At 45.5% G+C, this 18,195-nt stretch overlaps 1 protein-coding gene across 2 annotated transcripts; it reads left to right on the forward strand.

The window, feature by feature from the left end:
* Nucleotides 1-2,102: 2,102 nt before the first annotated feature.
* LOC113895685 (zinc finger protein 77-like) lies at nucleotides 2,103-10,274 on the forward strand. Of its 2 annotated transcripts, XM_027547158.1 has the most exons (4): nucleotides 2,103-2,242; nucleotides 7,002-7,128; nucleotides 8,157-8,316; nucleotides 8,732-10,274. In XM_027547158.1, exons 1-4 carry the CDS (start codon nucleotides 2,240-2,242, stop codon nucleotides 9,918-9,920), a joined length of 1,479 nt encoding a protein of 492 aa, XP_027402959.1. In that variant the 5' UTR covers nucleotides 2,103-2,239; the 3' UTR covers nucleotides 9,921-10,274. The 2 variants fall into 2 exon arrangements, with proteins under 2 accessions (XP_027402959.1, XP_027402960.1); XM_027547159.1 differs by lacking the exon at nucleotides 7,002-7,128 and having other exon boundaries at nucleotides 2,104-2,242.
* The last annotated feature ends 7,921 nt before the right edge of the window (nucleotides 10,275-18,195 follow it).

Consider the following 18,195-nt stretch of genomic DNA (forward strand, 5'->3'; position numbering starts at 1 on the left):
AGCTATCAAAGGGGAGTTTGAAATATCACAATCCTTTTTAAGGTGCTTTTAAAAAGCTTGTAGTTGATTTACAATGTTGTGTTAATTTCTGCTGTATAACAGTGATTCATTTATATATGTGTGTATATGTGTGTGTATTCTTTTCATTTTCTTTTCCATTATGGTTTATCACAGTAATTGAATATAGTTTCCTGTGCTCTATAGTAGGACCTGGTTGTTTCTTATTATTGATACATTATTATTGACTGAAGTCCTTATAGGCCAGTGCTGAAGTTACAACTTCAACCCCAGGTATTTTAATTGGCAAACAACCTGATACCCTATGAACCACATACACTCAAATCAGGTCATATGATTTAATTCTATTTGTGGACCTCCCTGACAGTGCAGTGATTAAGACTGCACTTCCACTGCAGGGGCACAGGTTCATTCCTGCTTGGGGAACTAAGATCCTTCATGCCACATGGCGCCCCTACACCACCCCCCCCACACCCCCCCTCCCCACCCCGCCAAAAGGTATTTGTAAGTCATGCTACTATGCCCACCTTTGTCTTCAGATTCTGCAAGTGGCTCAGCCTCTATGGCTGTGTCATAGAATCACAAAAATCTGATGCATAGCAACCCAGGTTGGTATCCACTGGGGTATCACCCCAGGCCACATGGCCCTGAAATCAGGCCCTCCAGAAGCTGCAGGAGTCATCATTTAAGAAATGTATCTAGGGCTTCTCTGCTGGCTCAGTGGTTAAGAATCCACCTGCCAACGCAGGAGACATGGGTTTGCTCCCTGGTCCGGGAAGATCCCACATGCCAGGGAACAACTAAGCCCATGGGCAACAACTACTGAGCAGCAAGTGAAGCCGCTGCAATGAGAAGCCACTGCACTGCAACTGGAGAAAAGCCTGCTGCAGCAAGGAAGACCCAACACAGCCAAAAATAAAGAATTTTTTAAAATGAAAGTGTCTTATAAAAACAAGTATATCTGATTAAAAAAACAATCTATGGACTTATTAAAGAGGAATCTTATTCACAGAGTGCTGCCAGAGGACCGAGGCTCGGGCCTAAGATGGGCCAGCGTCTCCAACCACAGAGCAAAGGGCTTTTCCCATGTGTGTAAAGAGGGGAAGCAGGATGAAAGTTGGGCTAGTGAGGGGCTAAGCGGATTCTGAGACCACCAGGACTGGACAGGGGCCTCCTGGGTACCTTGTCTGGAGAAGCTGACCAGGGGCTTGTTCAGAACCTCACTGTTGCTCAGACAGAGGTAGAAGATGAGGGGCTGCGATCCAGCGTTGCCATTCCCTGTAGGGAGGGAGCCTGATACCGTGGGCTATGAAATAGGACTCAAAAAGAATTTAGTCAAGCCCAGATTGGGAGCCGGGTCAGGAGAGCGGGGCCTCCTGGTACCAAAGGCCACACGTCAAACACGGTGGGATCCTGGCTTATACGCGGACGTGAATGTCTTTGTTTTTAAAGAAATGGCACAGACACACAATGACTTCACCCCCGGACCATTGGCCCCTGAGGTCACCAGGCTCTCTTGTCCCATCTCATCCAGTCCCGACCCTGGACAGGGGGTCTCTCCGCGGGGCAAGTAAGTCAGGACTTCTCGGTACAGGTCCACCTGCCCGCAACAAGTTCTGCTAGGAACCCACGTCCCGGGCTAGCGAGTCCAGGTATCTAGAAGAAGGCCGGGCAAGGATGGGCTGAAGCCGAAAACCACACTTCCGCCCGGCATAAGCACCTGACGAAGGTTCAGACTAAACACTGAAGCCTGGAAGGACAGTAACACTGTCCAGTCAGGGGAGGCGGGGGCAAGCCCAGGAGAATAACCAGAACTGCTGGGAAGGTGTCAGGATAACAGGGTCTGAACAACTGTCCAATCAGGGCTCGGAATCTTGCCTGAGTATTATCCTTTCGGAGTCCTGGGTGAGTGTCAGGAGTACCATCCAATAAGATCGCCACTTCCCGGAGAACTATTCAATCAAGGGCTGCGGGGGCGGGTATTACGTACATAAGACGCATATGGCGGAGGAGTGCGTGGGACACCGTCCAATTAGACGGCGGAGGCCCAGAACTCCGTCCAATCAGGACCGGCGGCGGTCACCCTCTCATCCCGCGCAGGCGTCGCTCGCTTCAGACCTGAGTGCTCCCGCGTAACTGTGGGTTGCGGCCCCAGGTGTCGTGTTTCCGTGGGCTCGCGGGCTCCGGGAAGGATGCTCTGGAGATCCAGGAACTGGAAGATATGGTGAGTTCTCTGGCCGGAGCCGGAGACCAGCTGGGGCTGATTACGACCCGTTGGGAGCTGAGGCAGGCCCGGGTTCCGGCGCCCGCTCCTCTAGATAGCGACCCAAGTTTCCCCCTCGACCCCGTTGTCCTGTCCCTTCCCGTCCCCTCTTGAGTGGGAGTCTCGGCCTGAGAATGCGCCCCTTGGGGATCCCGGGGAGGACCGGATGACCCGGGCAGTGGTCAGGGGCTAGGGTGAGGGAACTCGTCCTGACCTGACAGATGCAGTCATATCCCTACCAGGTAGGAAGGTGCTTTATTCCCATTAAAAAACAAAATTCAACGAAGTAAGTTTCCAAGCTCTTCCTGGTTTTATTCAGCCATTCATGAATCTGGCAGCTTCCCATACAGCACTGAAGGGCGCTGCGGGTTAAGTCTCCTGTAGGCAAAAGTGAGCGGGTCGAAGGAAGCAGCGAAAGTGGGTTTTGTCTGTGGCAGGTTCCTTTACCCTAGGGAGGGCGCGGGTCTGCCAGGCAGATCGTCTCCCTGTGCCGACCCGGTAATTCCTGATTGACTGCTTTCAAATTCCATTTCTGGAAGAGGCTGAAACTCTTAAGTTCAACCAGCTCGGTGTCTTGGGACTCAGCATAAGTGACTCCATTTGGGGCTGTGGGCTTGTTTTAATATTCCAGAGATTTGGAGTAGGGACAGGACTCCGATCTCAACATATGTCCCAGGGTCTCAGACGAAACAGAAAAGGGCTTTTCTGTTCTGGTTGAGAAGGGTGAGAGCAAGGCTGTTTGATAGCCTGGGGGATTTCTGGGGTCAGTGCATTCTCAGCCCAGATGGGGAGAAGGGGAGCTTTATTCTGCATCTCAGTGCTTCTTGAGGATGGGCAGGGGGAGCTGGTAACCAAAAAGTCAGGGGAAAGTTTGGGTTACAAATGGGCAATTGTGAACACTTGGTCAAATGAAAACTTCAAAATTCCTAATCATGCACTTCCATACTTTCATTAAGGTGTGTTATTGCGGGGTGCGGGAAGGAGTCTGTAAGTGTCTCAAAAGGAGTTTATTTTACACAAAGGAGTAATTTGCTCTAGCAAAATAATGGAACCTGGGACTTCCCTGGTGGTCTAGTGGTTAAGAAACCTCCTTCCAATGCAGGGGATGTGGGTTTGATCCCTGGTCTGGGGATTAAATCCCACATGCCACAGAGCAACTAAGACCCAATTAAGCCAAAAATAATTAAGTTTTAAAAAATAATGGAACCCCAGGAGAGGGGTCATGGGAAACTGATCTACAGCCGGTAGGTTTGAAGAAGCGTAGGTGACAGTCTGATCCTGAGACTGGCATCTGAAGTGTGTGTGTGTGTCTGGGAGTTGGAGGCAGTCTTGAGGGACTGAGCCTTTAACCTGTGGAATCCAATGCCATATCCAGGTAGAGCGTGTCAGACCCCAGTTTCAAGGGTAGGAAACCCAGATGGAGTCTCAGAGAATTGCCTGGTATGGGGAGAAACCACGACATACTGGGGACCAGGAGTCTCTGAAGTGATGTGGTCTCCATGAGGGTAAAGAGACACAGAGGGAAGAAACACACAGGAGGGAAAACTGAGTTTTCCCCAAACACGCAAGAAGGAAGAGCTAGTTTTCCCTTTACCAGGCTTCATCACATCACTGACCCAGCCCGTCCTCTGGGAGATTCTCCTTGCTGACTCCGTGTGTCTCCCAGCTCTCAATCTGGGGCTTTTAAAAGTTCTTTCTTATCTTTTTTCCTACTTGATGGGGCCATGTTGGGAGTTTCCACAAGAATGATATAGCTTATGGATGGTTCAGGATGGTGGGCAGACTCTTCTCCAGGCACTGTCCTTGGCTGATGCAAACAGTACACGGTGGTGATGGGTGAGCATGGCTGACCCACTGTGCTTTAAGCCAGCACCTCCATGGTGGAGTCGGGGGCCACGTTTCTATCCAGGAAACCTCTATTAAGGCATCTGTGGGATCGCCATTTTTACTCTGTAGTACTGAAAGCAAATCAGACTGAATTCCCAAAAACTTTCTTTGCATTCCCCTGATGACTCAGGTTGAACATCTTTTCATGAATGTTTGTTTTTTCTTTTTTTTGTTTTCCTTTTCCTGAGCTTATTGACCATTTATATTTCTTCTTTGGAAGAGTGTCTGTTCAAATGTTAGGTATCAGCATCTCCTGGATGCCCTTTAGCATTTCATTCCCTCTATTTCGAGTTTGCTGAGTATTTTTATTAAGAAAAGATGATGTGGGGTTGTTTTTCTTCCCTTTCTTAAAAAGCATTATGATGAGATATTTTGCATTTTTTTTTCAAAAATAATTTTATTTATTTACTTTTGACTGTGCTGGGTCTTCACTGCTGCTGTGACTTTTGTCTAGTTATGGCCAGCTGGGGCTACTCTCTAGTTGTGTGTGGGCTTATCATTGCAGTGGCTTCTCACAGGCTTATTTGCTCCACAGGATCGAACTAGTGTCTCCTGCATTGGCAAGTGGATTGTTTACCACTGAACCACTAAGGAAGCCATTTCTAATTCCTTTTTTTTTTTAATCTTTTTTTGCCTATCCACATGGCATGTGGGATCTTAGTTCCCCAACTAGGGATCGAACCTGTGCCCCCTGCATTGGCAAAGCAGTATTTTTTTTTTCCCCTTTGGTTGTGCCGGATCTTTGTGGCTGCTCTTGGGCTTTTTCTAGTCGCGGCGAGCAGGGGCTGCTCTTCATTGCCCAGGCTTCGTATTGCAGTGGCTTTTCTCGTCGTGAAGCACAGGCTCTAGGTACTCAACCTTCAGTAGCTACAGCTCGTAGGCTCCAGAGTGCTGGCTCAGTAGTTGCCCATTGGCTTAGTTGCTTCACAGCATGTGGGATCTTCATGGACCAGGGATTGAACCTGTGTCCCCAGCATTGGCGTGCAGATTCTTTACCCCTGAGCCACCAGGAAAGTCCCAAAGGTGATGTGTTTTCACAGATACCTTTTCTGAGTCTGTTGAGGTGATCATGTGGTTTTTGTTCTTTATTAATAAGGTATATGATACCAGTTTCCTATGGATGGAGGAGCCTGGTAGGCTGCAGTCCATGGGGTTGTGAAGAGTCGGACACGACCGAGTGACTTCACTTTCACTTTTCACTTTCATGCATTGGAGAAGGAAATGGCAATCCATTCCAGTGTTCTTGCCTGGGGAATCCCAGGGATGGCAGAGCCTGGTGGGCTGCCATCTATGGGGTCGCACAGAGTCAGACACGACTGAAGTGACTTAGCAGCAGCACCAGCAGCTTTGTTTCTTTGAACCAAACTTTTTATTCCTGGAATAAATCCCACTTGGTCCTGGCGTTGAATCCTTTTTATATCTCTATGGATTTGGATTACTAGCATTATGTTGAGGAATTTTTTTGTTTGTGTTTATATGGGATACTGCTCTGTAACTTTATGTGTGATGTCTTTTTTTGGTTTTGGTATCAGCATAATGCTAGCCTCCTAGAAGGGGTTGGAAAGTGTCTCCCCACAATTCAATTTTGTATATGGATTCCCAATGATTAATACTAATGGTGTTTAACATCTTTTCATGTGGTTATTGGCCATTTGTATATCTTCTTTGGAGAATTGTCTTTTCACATTTATTGCCCCATTATTGAGTTGTCTTATTTGTCTTTTATTTTTTATTGTTGTCATGTTGTTTAGTCACTAAGTCATGTCCAACTCTTGCAACCCCATGGACTGTATAGCCCATCAGGCTCCTCTGTCCATGGGATTTCCCAGGCAAGAATACTGGAGCAGGTTGCCATTTCCTTCTCCAGGATTGTTGTTATGGGAGTTCTTCACATATATTTCTGATACAGTGCTCTCATCAAGTATGTGACTAGCAAACTCTGTTGCAACCCTAGTCGAAGTAACTTTGCCTTCTTTGTAGCTGATGTTGTGGGATTTCTTTTTTCTTCACATCTTGAACCCATATTTTTTTTTTGCTTAAAAAAACTCTACTTTTTAATTTTGTACTTGTTATCTTTTTATATCATCAATGTAGAGTAATCCCATATTTCTCTAAATATAATAATTAGGTTCTTCATTCTCCCTCTTTGGCTCAATCACCATCAGATTCTTCAACAATTCTTGTTTGTGAGACATCTTCTTTGAATTCCAAGCACTCTGTTATTTATCTGAGAGGCCCTGCTGGCTTGACAGCTTCCTGAGGAACCAGGCCCTTTCTTACCCAACAGATGTGCTGAGCCCTGCATCCTGGATGGCCTGTATACCCTCAGTGTCCACCTCATCACAGGAGGGGTTGTGTCTCTGCCTCTGTCGGATATGAGGGGACCAAACCAGACTGCTTGTTGCTGTTGCCTTCAGGTTCATGGTTATTCAGATCCAGCAGCACTGATGTTCTGATTCTAGTTCTTGAAGGTGATAAGACAGTGATAACTTTCAACCAAGCCAATGTTAATTTCCATGTTATCTGAATGATGGTTTCATTTATCAGTCTTTACCATGCTTCAGAATCTACTATCTCAGTAAGAACAGTTCTTTTTAGTCCTGTCTCCATTAGTCCATGTCTGCTGTTGCTGTCATATTTTGCTTCAGTGTCCAGCACTTTCCATCACTGAGGAACCTGCATTGGATTTGCTGGCGTATGGTCATTTCCCACAAGAGTGTGAGCTCAGGAGTCCTAGGAATTGAATCCAGTTCCCACCTGTTGGCCTCCCCATCCTCCCACACTCAAGGGTGAAAGGGGGGCCTCACTGACACAGAATATATGGCTGTTTCAGGACTCAGTAGTCTTTGAAGATGTGGCTGTGAACTTCACCCTGGAAGAGTGGGCCTTGCTGGACCCTGGTGAGAGGAAACTCTACAGAGATGTGATGCTGGAGACCTGCAGGAACCTGGCCTCTGTGGGTGAGGACAGCTTCCTCCCTGCACTAAGTCTTTAGGGAACAGTTATTTCTTATAATGTCCTTTCTTACGAGGGACAGGGATGGGAATATGTTGGAAAAAAGGCAGACATGGCCCCTGCCATTATAGAACCTACCTATAATCAGGTTGCTTTTCCATGAAAACAGTTTCATGCATTGATTGCCTTTTTGTCACTCTTGAGCAGAATCTCAAGGTTCCCTAATTTGGGGCGTGAGAGAAGCATAATGGTTTTCACCCTGTGAAACTTACACTTATCAATACACATTTGACACGATGGTCTTGTTGCAGTTAAACCCACACTGACCCATCATCAGTGACATGAGGACTGGAGAATTGGCCCATCTCATGGACAGCTTGCTGTTCTCCACCCTCCCCATGAGGAACTTTCTCCACTAGCAGGAAGGCAGCCACACACTGTCCAACATCTCAAGGGCTGCTGGGTCTATGGACACAGACCATGTCCAGGGCCTCTGTACCTGAGATCACCAGGGAGCTCACCTCTTGGGAGGAGCAGGTTCTGGATCAGGCAGCGATGTTTGGACATACCCATTAGGAACATGACTAGGTCTCTGAGAAGGTGATGGGTATAATTAACCTGGCTTCCCTCTTGGAGTTTTCATCCATCCTTGCCCACTCAAGAAGTCTTTTTGTACCTCCCTGTACAAAGGAAGGATTTGGGAAAGTGTGTTTTGCCCCATTTCTTTCTACTTTCCTTCTTTGATAATATTGATCAGACATCAGCCTCCATTCTTTTTGAAATATCTCTTAGTGGACAAAGCTGCCACTTTGACTCATTTTTCCGGTGATGGCCAAAATTCCAAATAGTCAAGGTCATTTCTTTGTCCCCATGTCTATTTTTCCTTATAAAATTTGTTTACATTTTTGAATCTGTATATGGAAAGTAATCTACATATGATTTCTTTTCTTTCCTTTATCCCACTGTTTCTCTCCTGAGAATTTAGTTACACTACCAATTGCTATAATTGTTACCAATTGTTCTTGCCTTCAAGTTAAAACCAGATCAAGTACTCAGTGTGATATTTTGAAGAATGAACTGTGCAGTGAAGAGAAAAAAGTAAGATTCCCAAGAAATGATTCCTGGTCTGTTTTTGGAGAAAACTGGATGTTTCTTGACATCGGAGGTCACCAGACCCTAGAAAGGGATTGGAGGTGAGTGGCACTGCCATGCGGGCAGGGGGATACCTGCAGCCTGTTAGACTCACTTGAAACTAAAGGAAAGGTGTAAACCTAGCTAACCAAATTTGTACTTAGAAAAATTTCAAAAGAAAATACTTTCCTAAATATGATGTTGAGTATCTAAATCATAATGAGGTTGGAAACAAAATGACAATCAAGATACCTTGCATATAAGAAACACAGAAAATATTGACTCTGTTTTAGCCCTCAGCCAGAGCATTAAACTTGTTGCACTTTGTCACAATGCAGAGAGTATAAAAAATATGCTCATTCATTGAAAATGGCAAGTATGTAGTCAAAATAATAATGAGCAATCATCAATAAATCATTAGTGAAGAAATCACTTATAATCATTCATCTCTAATATTGTGCTTCCCATTTTGAACAGAAATCATTTGGTGGAGAAGCTCTGCATAGATAATGAAGGTCATCACTGTCTGGAAGCCCTGAACCAAATTACAGATCTTACTCTGCATAAAGGATATTGGCCTGGAATTCAGCCCTGTAAATGCACTAAGTGTGGAAAAGCCTACAGGGGCTGTTCTTTCCAAAATCAGCAGAAATCTCTCCCTGGATACAGACATTATCCATGTGAGGAATGTGGGGAAGCCTGCAGCTGTGTCTCATGCCTAAGCCCTCCTAGGGGAACAGACATTGTAGAGGAACCCAATAAATGTCAGGATGCTGGGAGAACATGTAAGAGATGTGTGAAGAGTCATGGTAGTAAATGGTCTTCAGATTGTAAGAAATCTGGAAAAGCTCTCGCTTTCCCCTCATCCTTTAAGGGACATGAGAGAGGTCAGCATGGACAGAAAACCCACACGTGTAAAGTTTGTGGGAAATCCTTTTCCTATCATTCGTACCTTGCACGGCACATGAGAACTCACACTGAAGAAAAACACTGTGAGTGTGAGGAATGTGAGCAAGCCCTCCGATATTCCTTATCCCTGGTTGGACACATGACTATACACACCAGTGACAAAGCTTATATGTGTAAGAAATGTGGAAAAGCCTTCAGTTGTCCCAAGTACTTCAGAAGACACATAAAAACACACAGCGGCATGAAGCCCTACGAATGCACAGAATGCGGCAAAGCCTACAGCTCCTCCTTATCCCTCAGGGAACATGCAGGAACACACAGTCAGGAAAAGCCCTATGAATGCCAGCACTGCGGGAAAGCCTTCAGGCATCAGAGATATTTTAAAAAGCATGTAAAGATGCACAATGGAGCAAAGCCCTATAAATGCACAGAATGCGGCAAAGCCTACAGCTGCTCCATGTCCCTCCAGGAACATGAGAGAACACACACGGGGGAGAAGCCCTTTGGATGTCCATTCTGTGGGAAAGCCTTCATGCACCAAGCCTCCCTTCGCGGACACCTGAGGACACACAGCAGGGAGAGAGCCTACACATGCACTCAGTGTCAGAAGGCTTTCCGTTGGCCCTCCTCCTTAAGGAAGCATGTGCGAATGCACAGTGAGGAGAAGCCCTACGCATGTCAGCAGTGTGGGAAAGCCTTTTGGTACCCCACAAACCTGCGAGGACATATGAGGACACACACCGGGGAGCAACGCTGAACACCAGGCCTCTGGGAGAGATTTCACTTTCACTTCAGACTTGGAATGTGAGCAGCGCCCTGGAGCAGAACCTTGTGAATGGGACACTGTGGGAAAACCTTCAGGTCTTCACTTATTTCATACACAAAAACTCAGGGCATGACAGAAATCTCTTAATGGATATAAATATGGTTTTCCCTTCCTAAGTGCCTCATCTTCGATAGGGATCCCAGGGTATTCATTTCTAGTTCATGTTGCTAATCTGAACACTTAAGGTAACTATCGCACTGTCTCCTTCATCTATACTAATTATATTTCATTACCTTTGATTTTACATCATCATGCAGTCATATAAAGTTTATCTCATTTCTGTTATAATGTCTTTTGGGTGGGAGGACTATGTCTCTTGGCTTGGGGGAATCTTAGTTTTCTAACTAAGCATGGTATCCATGCCTCTGCAGTGAAAGTGCAGGATCCTAACCATTGGACTGCCAGAGAATTCCTGTTACAATGTCTTTAAAATTTTTATTTATTTATTTATTACTGTTTTGGGTCTTCATTGCTGTGAGAGGGATTTCTCTGGTTGTGCTGAGTGGGGGCTACTCTCTCGTTACCGAGCATGGGCTCAGTAGTTGTGATGCACAGGCTTAGTTGCCCCGAGGCATGTAGGATCTTCCCAGACCAGGAAATGAACCCATGTCCCCTGCATTGTCAGCAGGACCCTTAACCATCAGACCACCAGGGAAGTCCCTACAAAGTCTTTTGAACCTAGGGGTGTAAGTTGTTTTCAGTTTTCATTTTTTGTGTGTGTGCATGTGTGCAACTTGGTATGTTTAGGTGAAAAGTTTTTGATTCTTTCTTTGTTTTATATTCCCAGTATGCGATCATGATATGAGGTCTGTATTGTTGAAAAGTATTTCCTGGTCCACTGTTAGAGATTTTCTGACTCAGATTTTCTGACAAGAATTTTCTGACTCAGTATTTACTTTCCTAGGGGAGAAGGCAATGGCACCCGACTCCAATACTCTTGCCTGGAAAATCCCATGGACGGAGGAGCCTGGTGGGCTGCAGTCCATTGGGTTGCTAGGAGTCAGACACGACTGAGCAAATTCACTTTCACTTTTCACTTTCATGCATTGGAGAAGGAAGTGGCAGCCCACTTCAGTGTTCTTGCCTGGAGAATCCCAGGGATGGGGGAGCCTGGTGGGCTGCTGTCTATGGGGTCACACAGAGTCGGACACGACTGAAGCGACTTAGCAGCAGCAGCAGCAGCAGAACCTTTATACTGAAAGATGTGTCTTCTATGTTTCTTTGTAGACAATGGATACCGTATCTGTATTCTTCACAGTAATTAGTAATTGTGGAAGGTCTTAAAGGACCTTCTGTCTTGCCTGGTAATGTTTGTAATTTGGCCTGTGCTCATTGTCCTTGACCTTGGTTAGAAATTGGACACAAAACACTGAGTTAAGAAGAATGACTTGTTGACATGGAGATGAAAGCTGCTGTCTAGATGATTCTACTGGACTGTGTTGTCATCTTGGGTAAGGTGGGAAACTATATCCAGAGTCCTTCTGTTAGTGATTCTGAGTTAAAGTTCTTGAGAAGAGGAAGATGCATGAAGTCTGGCGCTGGAGTGAGGAAACCATGATTCTCAGCTCTTCTGTACCATCAGGAGACAGAGCTGCAGGGCAGCCTGGTGGCCTGAGCTCCAGCACTGCTTTCTCACTTCTGGCTCTGCCTGTGTGGAACAGCCCCAGTCAGACACATGTTTGATGTTAGTTACCTGCTGGGCAGCAGTGTGGACTCTGCTCAGCAGTATGGACAAGGCCCCTTATCATGGGTCCTCTTTGGTTTTCAAGTTCACACAATTCCCTGCATGTTCCTGTGGCTCTTTGAGGTCCATCAGGCTACTTCTTCAGGCTTCAGAAGATCCCTCAGTGATTTTCTCATATCCTGTGACCCTCTTCATGTCCAAGGATTCTCCTAATTACATGATTTCTGTGGGAAACATCTTGTTCTTCTAACAGTGAATGTTTCCTACCTCTACCCATTGCAGATGTAATATGGCAGCCACAGATGCAGGAAACCTGCTTCCCTAGTTGCATCATGAGAGGCTGTAATGACCCTGCATTTCTTGTCCCTCAATACTTCCAAGACTGAGATAAGCTCCTGTGAATACATGTAGCAGTTTGTGGCATTTTCTCTTACAGGGGTCTGCTCTCTAAATGATTAGCCCATAATGTTTAATTAGTCCACTTTTATATGTGATTTCCCATTGCTTTATATGTGATCACCCAGGATGTGATTTAAAACAATGTGCATTGAAAATTCAAGTTCAGGAACTTCTCTGGTGGGCCAGTGGCTGAGATTCTGAGCTCCCAATGCAGGAGGCCTGGGTTTGATCCCTAGTCAAGTAACTAGATCCCACATGTCACAATTAAAGATCCTGTGTGCTGAACTCAGACTTGACACAGCCAAATAAATAATTTTTTTAAAATAATCTGATTTAAAGTGTCAGAGGGGTACCTACTGAATGCTTATTTGGAGGCTGTGAATCTGTACCTGCTTGTTTGGAGGCTGTGAATCTGTACCTGTCTTGTGTGCTTTTAGGGGCTGGCCATGTGTGGCCACAAGAAGGGGATCCTGGAAGGCCCAGGAAAAGCTTACTGTACTCAGGGCCTAGTGACATAATCACTGTGCAACAAGACAGGGGTGTCACTCGGGGAGCACCAAGGCAGCTATCTCACTTGAGCCACAGGGGAGCAGAGCATACAAGGACCTATGGGCAAACATCTGTATTTGTCAGAGGCATAATTGTTTGTTTGAGCCTAGAGTGCATGGCGTAGGAGGGACATTCAATATCTAGCACCAGATTATGATTGTGGGAAATAAAGGCTTAATTGGAGTCAGGACCCTTAGAAAATGGAAGAGAAAAAATGGGGTTTGGTTTGAGGACTTGCTTGATTGACTGACCAGTGAGGCTCTCAAGCTCATCACTGGTTGCCCAACAAGCCTCTCTGCACTGGCCCGTCTGTGTGTGATGGCTCCAGACCCTGAGAGTAATTGGTTTCTTCACTCACTCCATGACCTCCATGAAGTTACTCAGTCATGTCCAACTCTTTGCGACCCCATGGACTGTAGCCCACCAGGCTCCCCCATCCGTGGGATTTTCTAGGCAAGAATACTGGAGTGGGTTGCCATTTCCTTCTCCAGGGGATCTTCCCAACCCAGGGATCGAACCCGGGTCTCCCACATTGTGGGCAGACGCTTTACCATCTGAGACACCAGGGAATCCCTCCCTTCCCTCACTAGTACCTTCCAAACATCATACAAGTTAGGCTGTTGGTGAATTCTAGCCTGAAATCATAGAGACAGGGATTCTGGGAAATATACCTCCCAGTCACATGCACAATGAAAAAAACAATCCAGCACAAACATATCTACCTATTGGTTTCATTGACCTTTTACAATTGTACCAAGAAATGTACCACAGTGATGGGGTTAGAGGACGTCCCTGGTGGCTCAGACAGTAAAGAATCTGCCTGCAATGCAGAGTTCAATCCCTGAGTCAGGAAGATCCCCTGGAGAAGGAAATGGCAACCCAGTCCAGTATTCTTGCCTGGAGAATCCCATGGACAGAGGAACCTGGTGGGCTACAATCTGTGGGGTCACAAAGAGTTGGACATGACTGAGCAACTCAGCATGCACACATGAGGGGATGAGAGGGATATGGAGAAGATTTCACTCATTCATTCATTCAGTCTCTCCAGTGAATATTATAGCAGAAGAGTAAACTATTTGAGCTAACACTGGCAGTTATACCTAAATAGATTATTAAACTATATACAAGGACATGTATGTACTGTGGCCAGCACAGCAGGTAGGGATCAAAAGTGGTTGACACAATTTGGAAAAAAGAAACTAGAGACAGAATTAAAGTTTTGAAGATGGGAGCGGGGGACTCAACCTCTAGGATCAAGAGCCTTATTCCTCAGAGCCACATCCCTTTTATTTAGTGTTTTGGCAAGCAGGAAATATCTGTTGTGCTATGATAAAATCAGCCTCCTGTGTCCCTGGTCACATCTCCCATTTTATTGATTACTTTGAACTACCTTTGTTATTTTTTTGTACAAGGGGTATCACTCAGCTGGAGGTCATAGACCCACATATGTTTGGGAAAACATCTTGGTATGTGCACAAGCAGCGTTCTGAACTTGCGCTGACCCAGCATTCCAAGGTCCACCCTGTTTTTCCTTAGCTTAGCAGGGCATGATGACTCCGACTGATCAACCCGATGTACTTTTGTTTGGATTATACTTAATTGTTGTATCTTGCTTTTATTCTTTTCCCATGGTGATTTTCTCATGGCTTAGCCAGAGCAACAGTGGCTGACTATTAACCCCTGCATGTATGCATATATACTGAATTCAGTAATGTCTCCTCTCCCCCCTCATCACCACCAATTTTATGTCCACCTGGAATCTCTCATACAACCTGTCAATTTAAAAGATATTCACAACCTAAAAGTTGTGAGTTATGTTTTACCCAGAGGGAATTTTAGGGACTTAAGCCCTGGAGGCAGCATCTCAAGTTAGCCTGAGAGAACTGCTCCAAGGAAGTGGGAGGAGGAGCCAGGTTATATAGAAGTATTGCAACAAAGGGCAGGTAGTCAGAACATCAAAAACTGACTGTTAATTGAAGAAAATAAAATATCCCAAGTTAAGAAATTTAGCACTCTTCTATGTACGGGAAGATGCAAAAGTCTGGGCTCACTGAAATCATTCCTTTGATATGCATCTCAGCTACCTGGGGCCAGTATCCTGTGTTTTCACATCCTGAGTTCCTCAGGGCTCACCGTGGGGAGTGGATGCAGTCTGATGGCTGATAGATGGCAGATACTCTTCTTCCTGATTTACTTCAGGTTCAGTGGCTCTCATAGGTGGGCTGTAATCACTGATGACTGACATCCTTGTTTACTGATATGGTGGGAAATATTCCTTTTCTCAAACCTGATTTGGAAATAAGGTCTGTGCAGATGTAATCAGGGTGTGGCCATAATGGATTGGAGTACGTTGTAATCCAGTGATGTGTATTGGGACACAGACACCTGCCCAGGAGACAGACATGTCTTAACCGTGTAAAATCAGAGCAGAGGTTGATGTGATCTTCCTTTTATTTATTTATTTATTTTTGGCAGCACTGGATCTTTGTTGCTTTTTGCACAGGCTTTCTCCAGTTGAGGTGAGCTGGGTCTGCTCTTCATTGTAGTGCTTGGGCTTCTCATTGCAGTGGCTTTTACTGTTCTGGAGAACACACTTTAGGACCACAGGCTCTAGGTACATGGGCCTCAGTAGTTGCAGCACATGGTCTCAGTAGTTACAGCTCTCAGGCTCTAGAGCATGGGCTCAGTAGCTGTGGCACTCTGGCTTAGTTACTCCAAGGCATGTGGGATCTTCCCAGACCAAGGATCGAACCCATGTCCCGTGCATTGGCAGGCGGATTCTTATACACTGCACCACCAGGGAAGTCCCTGGTGTGATCTCTCTACAAGCCAAGGCATGCAAACCTTGGAGACATGCCTGGAACAGGTTCCTCCTCAGAGCCTCCAGAAGATCCAGCCCTGCTGACAACTTCATCGGGTAGGTCCAGCCTCCCAAACCCTGAGAAAATAAATTATTGTTGATTTCAGCCCTGCTGTCTCCAGTGCTTTTTTGGGTGGCCCAAGCAGAGTAATGCAGCTCCTAAGGCGGGAATGGGCCTTGGGTACTTGAGGGACAGGGAGATGCCAATGTTTCTAGAGGAGAGTGAGGTGGGGGTAAGAACAGCAGAGGCAAGAAGAGAGCACTGTGTGTGGGCAGGCACGTCATGCCCTGATGCCTGGCACCGAAGGCACTAACAACACAAGACAAAATAGATAAATTGGACTCCATGAAAATTAAAATGTTTTGTGCATCAAAGGACACTATCAAGAGAATGAAAAGACACCCTACAGAATGAGACAACCCATTTTTGAATCATGTATGTGACAAGGTTTTATTATCCAGAATACCTGAAACAACTTTGTATAACAAAATGCCAACGATTCAGTTTTTAAAAAAAAAACAAAACGGGAAAAGGAATCTACGTGAAAGTGATAGTCGCTCAGTCATGTCTGACTCTTTGCAACCACATGGACTGTGGCCCACCAGGTTGCTCTGACCATGGGATTCTCCAGGCAAGAATACTGGAGTGGGTTGCCATGCCCTCCTCCAGAGGATCTTCCTGACCCAGGGATCAAACCTACATCTCTCATGTCTCCTGCATTGGCAGGTGGGTTTTTTACCACTAGTGCCACCTGGGAAGTCCCCTACTCATACTACCAGGGAATTCCCAGACAGAATATATTTTAGTGGTGACCAGGAGGTAGGGTTACCAAGGCTACACTGGTCTTATCATTTGTTTTTAAATGAATATACAATTCACATTTTGTAACGGTTACCCTCTTAAGAGTGAAAGTCAGTGGCTTTTTGTACATGGCATAGCTGTACATCCATTGCTATACAATCTTAAAAAGGAAGTGCAGCTGTTCACATTTCAAAATTTACAGAGACTGACTAAACGCTGATATGATATGAATTTCCCTGCAGTATAACACACACACCTGAGGATTGTGATATCTCAGTGACACAAGGTTGATAACCTTGCATTGGACATACAGCAATTACAAGCCAAAATTATTGGCATGCAACATGCATCTTTAAGCTGTAACGCCAAACCAAAACCTTACAAGGTATAGCTGATGGACTAAAAGCACTGAATCCTTTGGACTGGATAAAAGGCATAGGTGGCGGGCTTATAGGCACTCATATATTTTTGCTGCTTTTAAATAATCTTCTGTTTAGTCTTCAGATGCACAAGAAAAGCCCTCAGAAAATTAATGAAGAAAGAAGTGGCCCAGTCAGCCTAACTACTGTTACAAAAACAAAAAGGGGGAAATGTGGGAAACATTCTCCAGATGTCTTCGCAAAACCATGAAAAAATAACAGGAAACAGCAATAAAAAATAACCAGAGTACATGGGCTGATTGGCTGGGGTCAGAGTGACCTGCTTGAGCAGATGGAGAGAGAGGAGTGCGGACTTAGCAATGCCCGGTCAGCGCAAGTCAGAAAGCTGCTTGCACACGCACTGATTGTTTCTCTGATGTTCCTGCGGGGATCTTTGCTCCCAGCCATATGGTGGCCTTTGTACAGAAAATAACATCGAAGTTCAAAAGAAAAACATTAACTGGGGACATGACTGGGAACATGCGAAACTTATGTTATCTTAAAAAAACAGATACTTTCTGCAAACCAAGAAGTTCGAAAAAAGTGACGCGGCATTGAATGTCGGGGCTCTTGATCCTCAAGGTCTTGAGTTCCCCAGTCCCATCTTTCCTTCTATTCTGTCTTTGTGTTTTCTTATGTTCTGTGGCACCCGTCTCTCACCCTATGTTGCTAAGCTGGACTCAGGAATGGTGACCTTAGTCCACGCCGTGTCCTGACACTGAAGGTCGCCAAATTGATGAAACAGATTTTCACCTATTGAGGTCTGGGGAAGTCATTCTGATGCATACCTGATTCAAGTCGAAAATGAAAGTGTTAATTGCTCAGTCCTGTCCAACTCCCTGCGACCCCCGTGGACTACAGTCCACCAGGCTTCTGCCTCTGGAATTCTGGATTGGGTAGCCTTTCCCTGCTCTAGGGATCGAACTCTGATCTCCGGTTTTGCAGGTGGATTCTTTACCATCTGAGCCATCAGGGAAGCCCGATTTAAGTCGAATTTTATGCTACAACAATCTGTTTGTGGCCTATTGAACATGCATTGTCCATCTACTTTAAATTATTAAAGCACCCACTGACCAAAAGTAAAATGTGTTTTAAAAATAAAGATTAGGGGCTTCCCTGGTGGTCCAGTGGTTAAGACTCTGCCTTGTAATGCAGAGGACACAGGTTCAGTCCCCTGTCTGGGAAGATCCGGCATGCCCAGGGGCAACTAAGCCCAGGGGCCATAATTAATAAGCCAGAGTGCCCTAGAACCCACACTAAACAAGAGATGCCACTGCAATGAGAAGCCCTCGAACTGCAACTCGAGAGTAGACTCCACTCGCGGCAACTAGAGAAAACCTGCAAACTCCAAGGAAGACCTAGCACAAAAATAAAAATACAATACTTTTTTTTTTTTTTTTTAATGAAGATTAGCTGCCTCCCTTCCTGAGGCATCAATGCTGGTCCTCCTTCAATGATAAGACTATTTGCTTTTTGAAATCTTGTAAGAATGT

The sequence above is a fragment of the Bos indicus x Bos taurus genome, chromosome 7 (assembly GCF_003369695.1).
Source record: "Bos indicus x Bos taurus breed Angus x Brahman F1 hybrid chromosome 7, Bos_hybrid_MaternalHap_v2.0, whole genome shotgun sequence".
Taxonomy (NCBI): domain Eukaryota; kingdom Metazoa; phylum Chordata; class Mammalia; order Artiodactyla; family Bovidae; genus Bos; species Bos indicus x Bos taurus.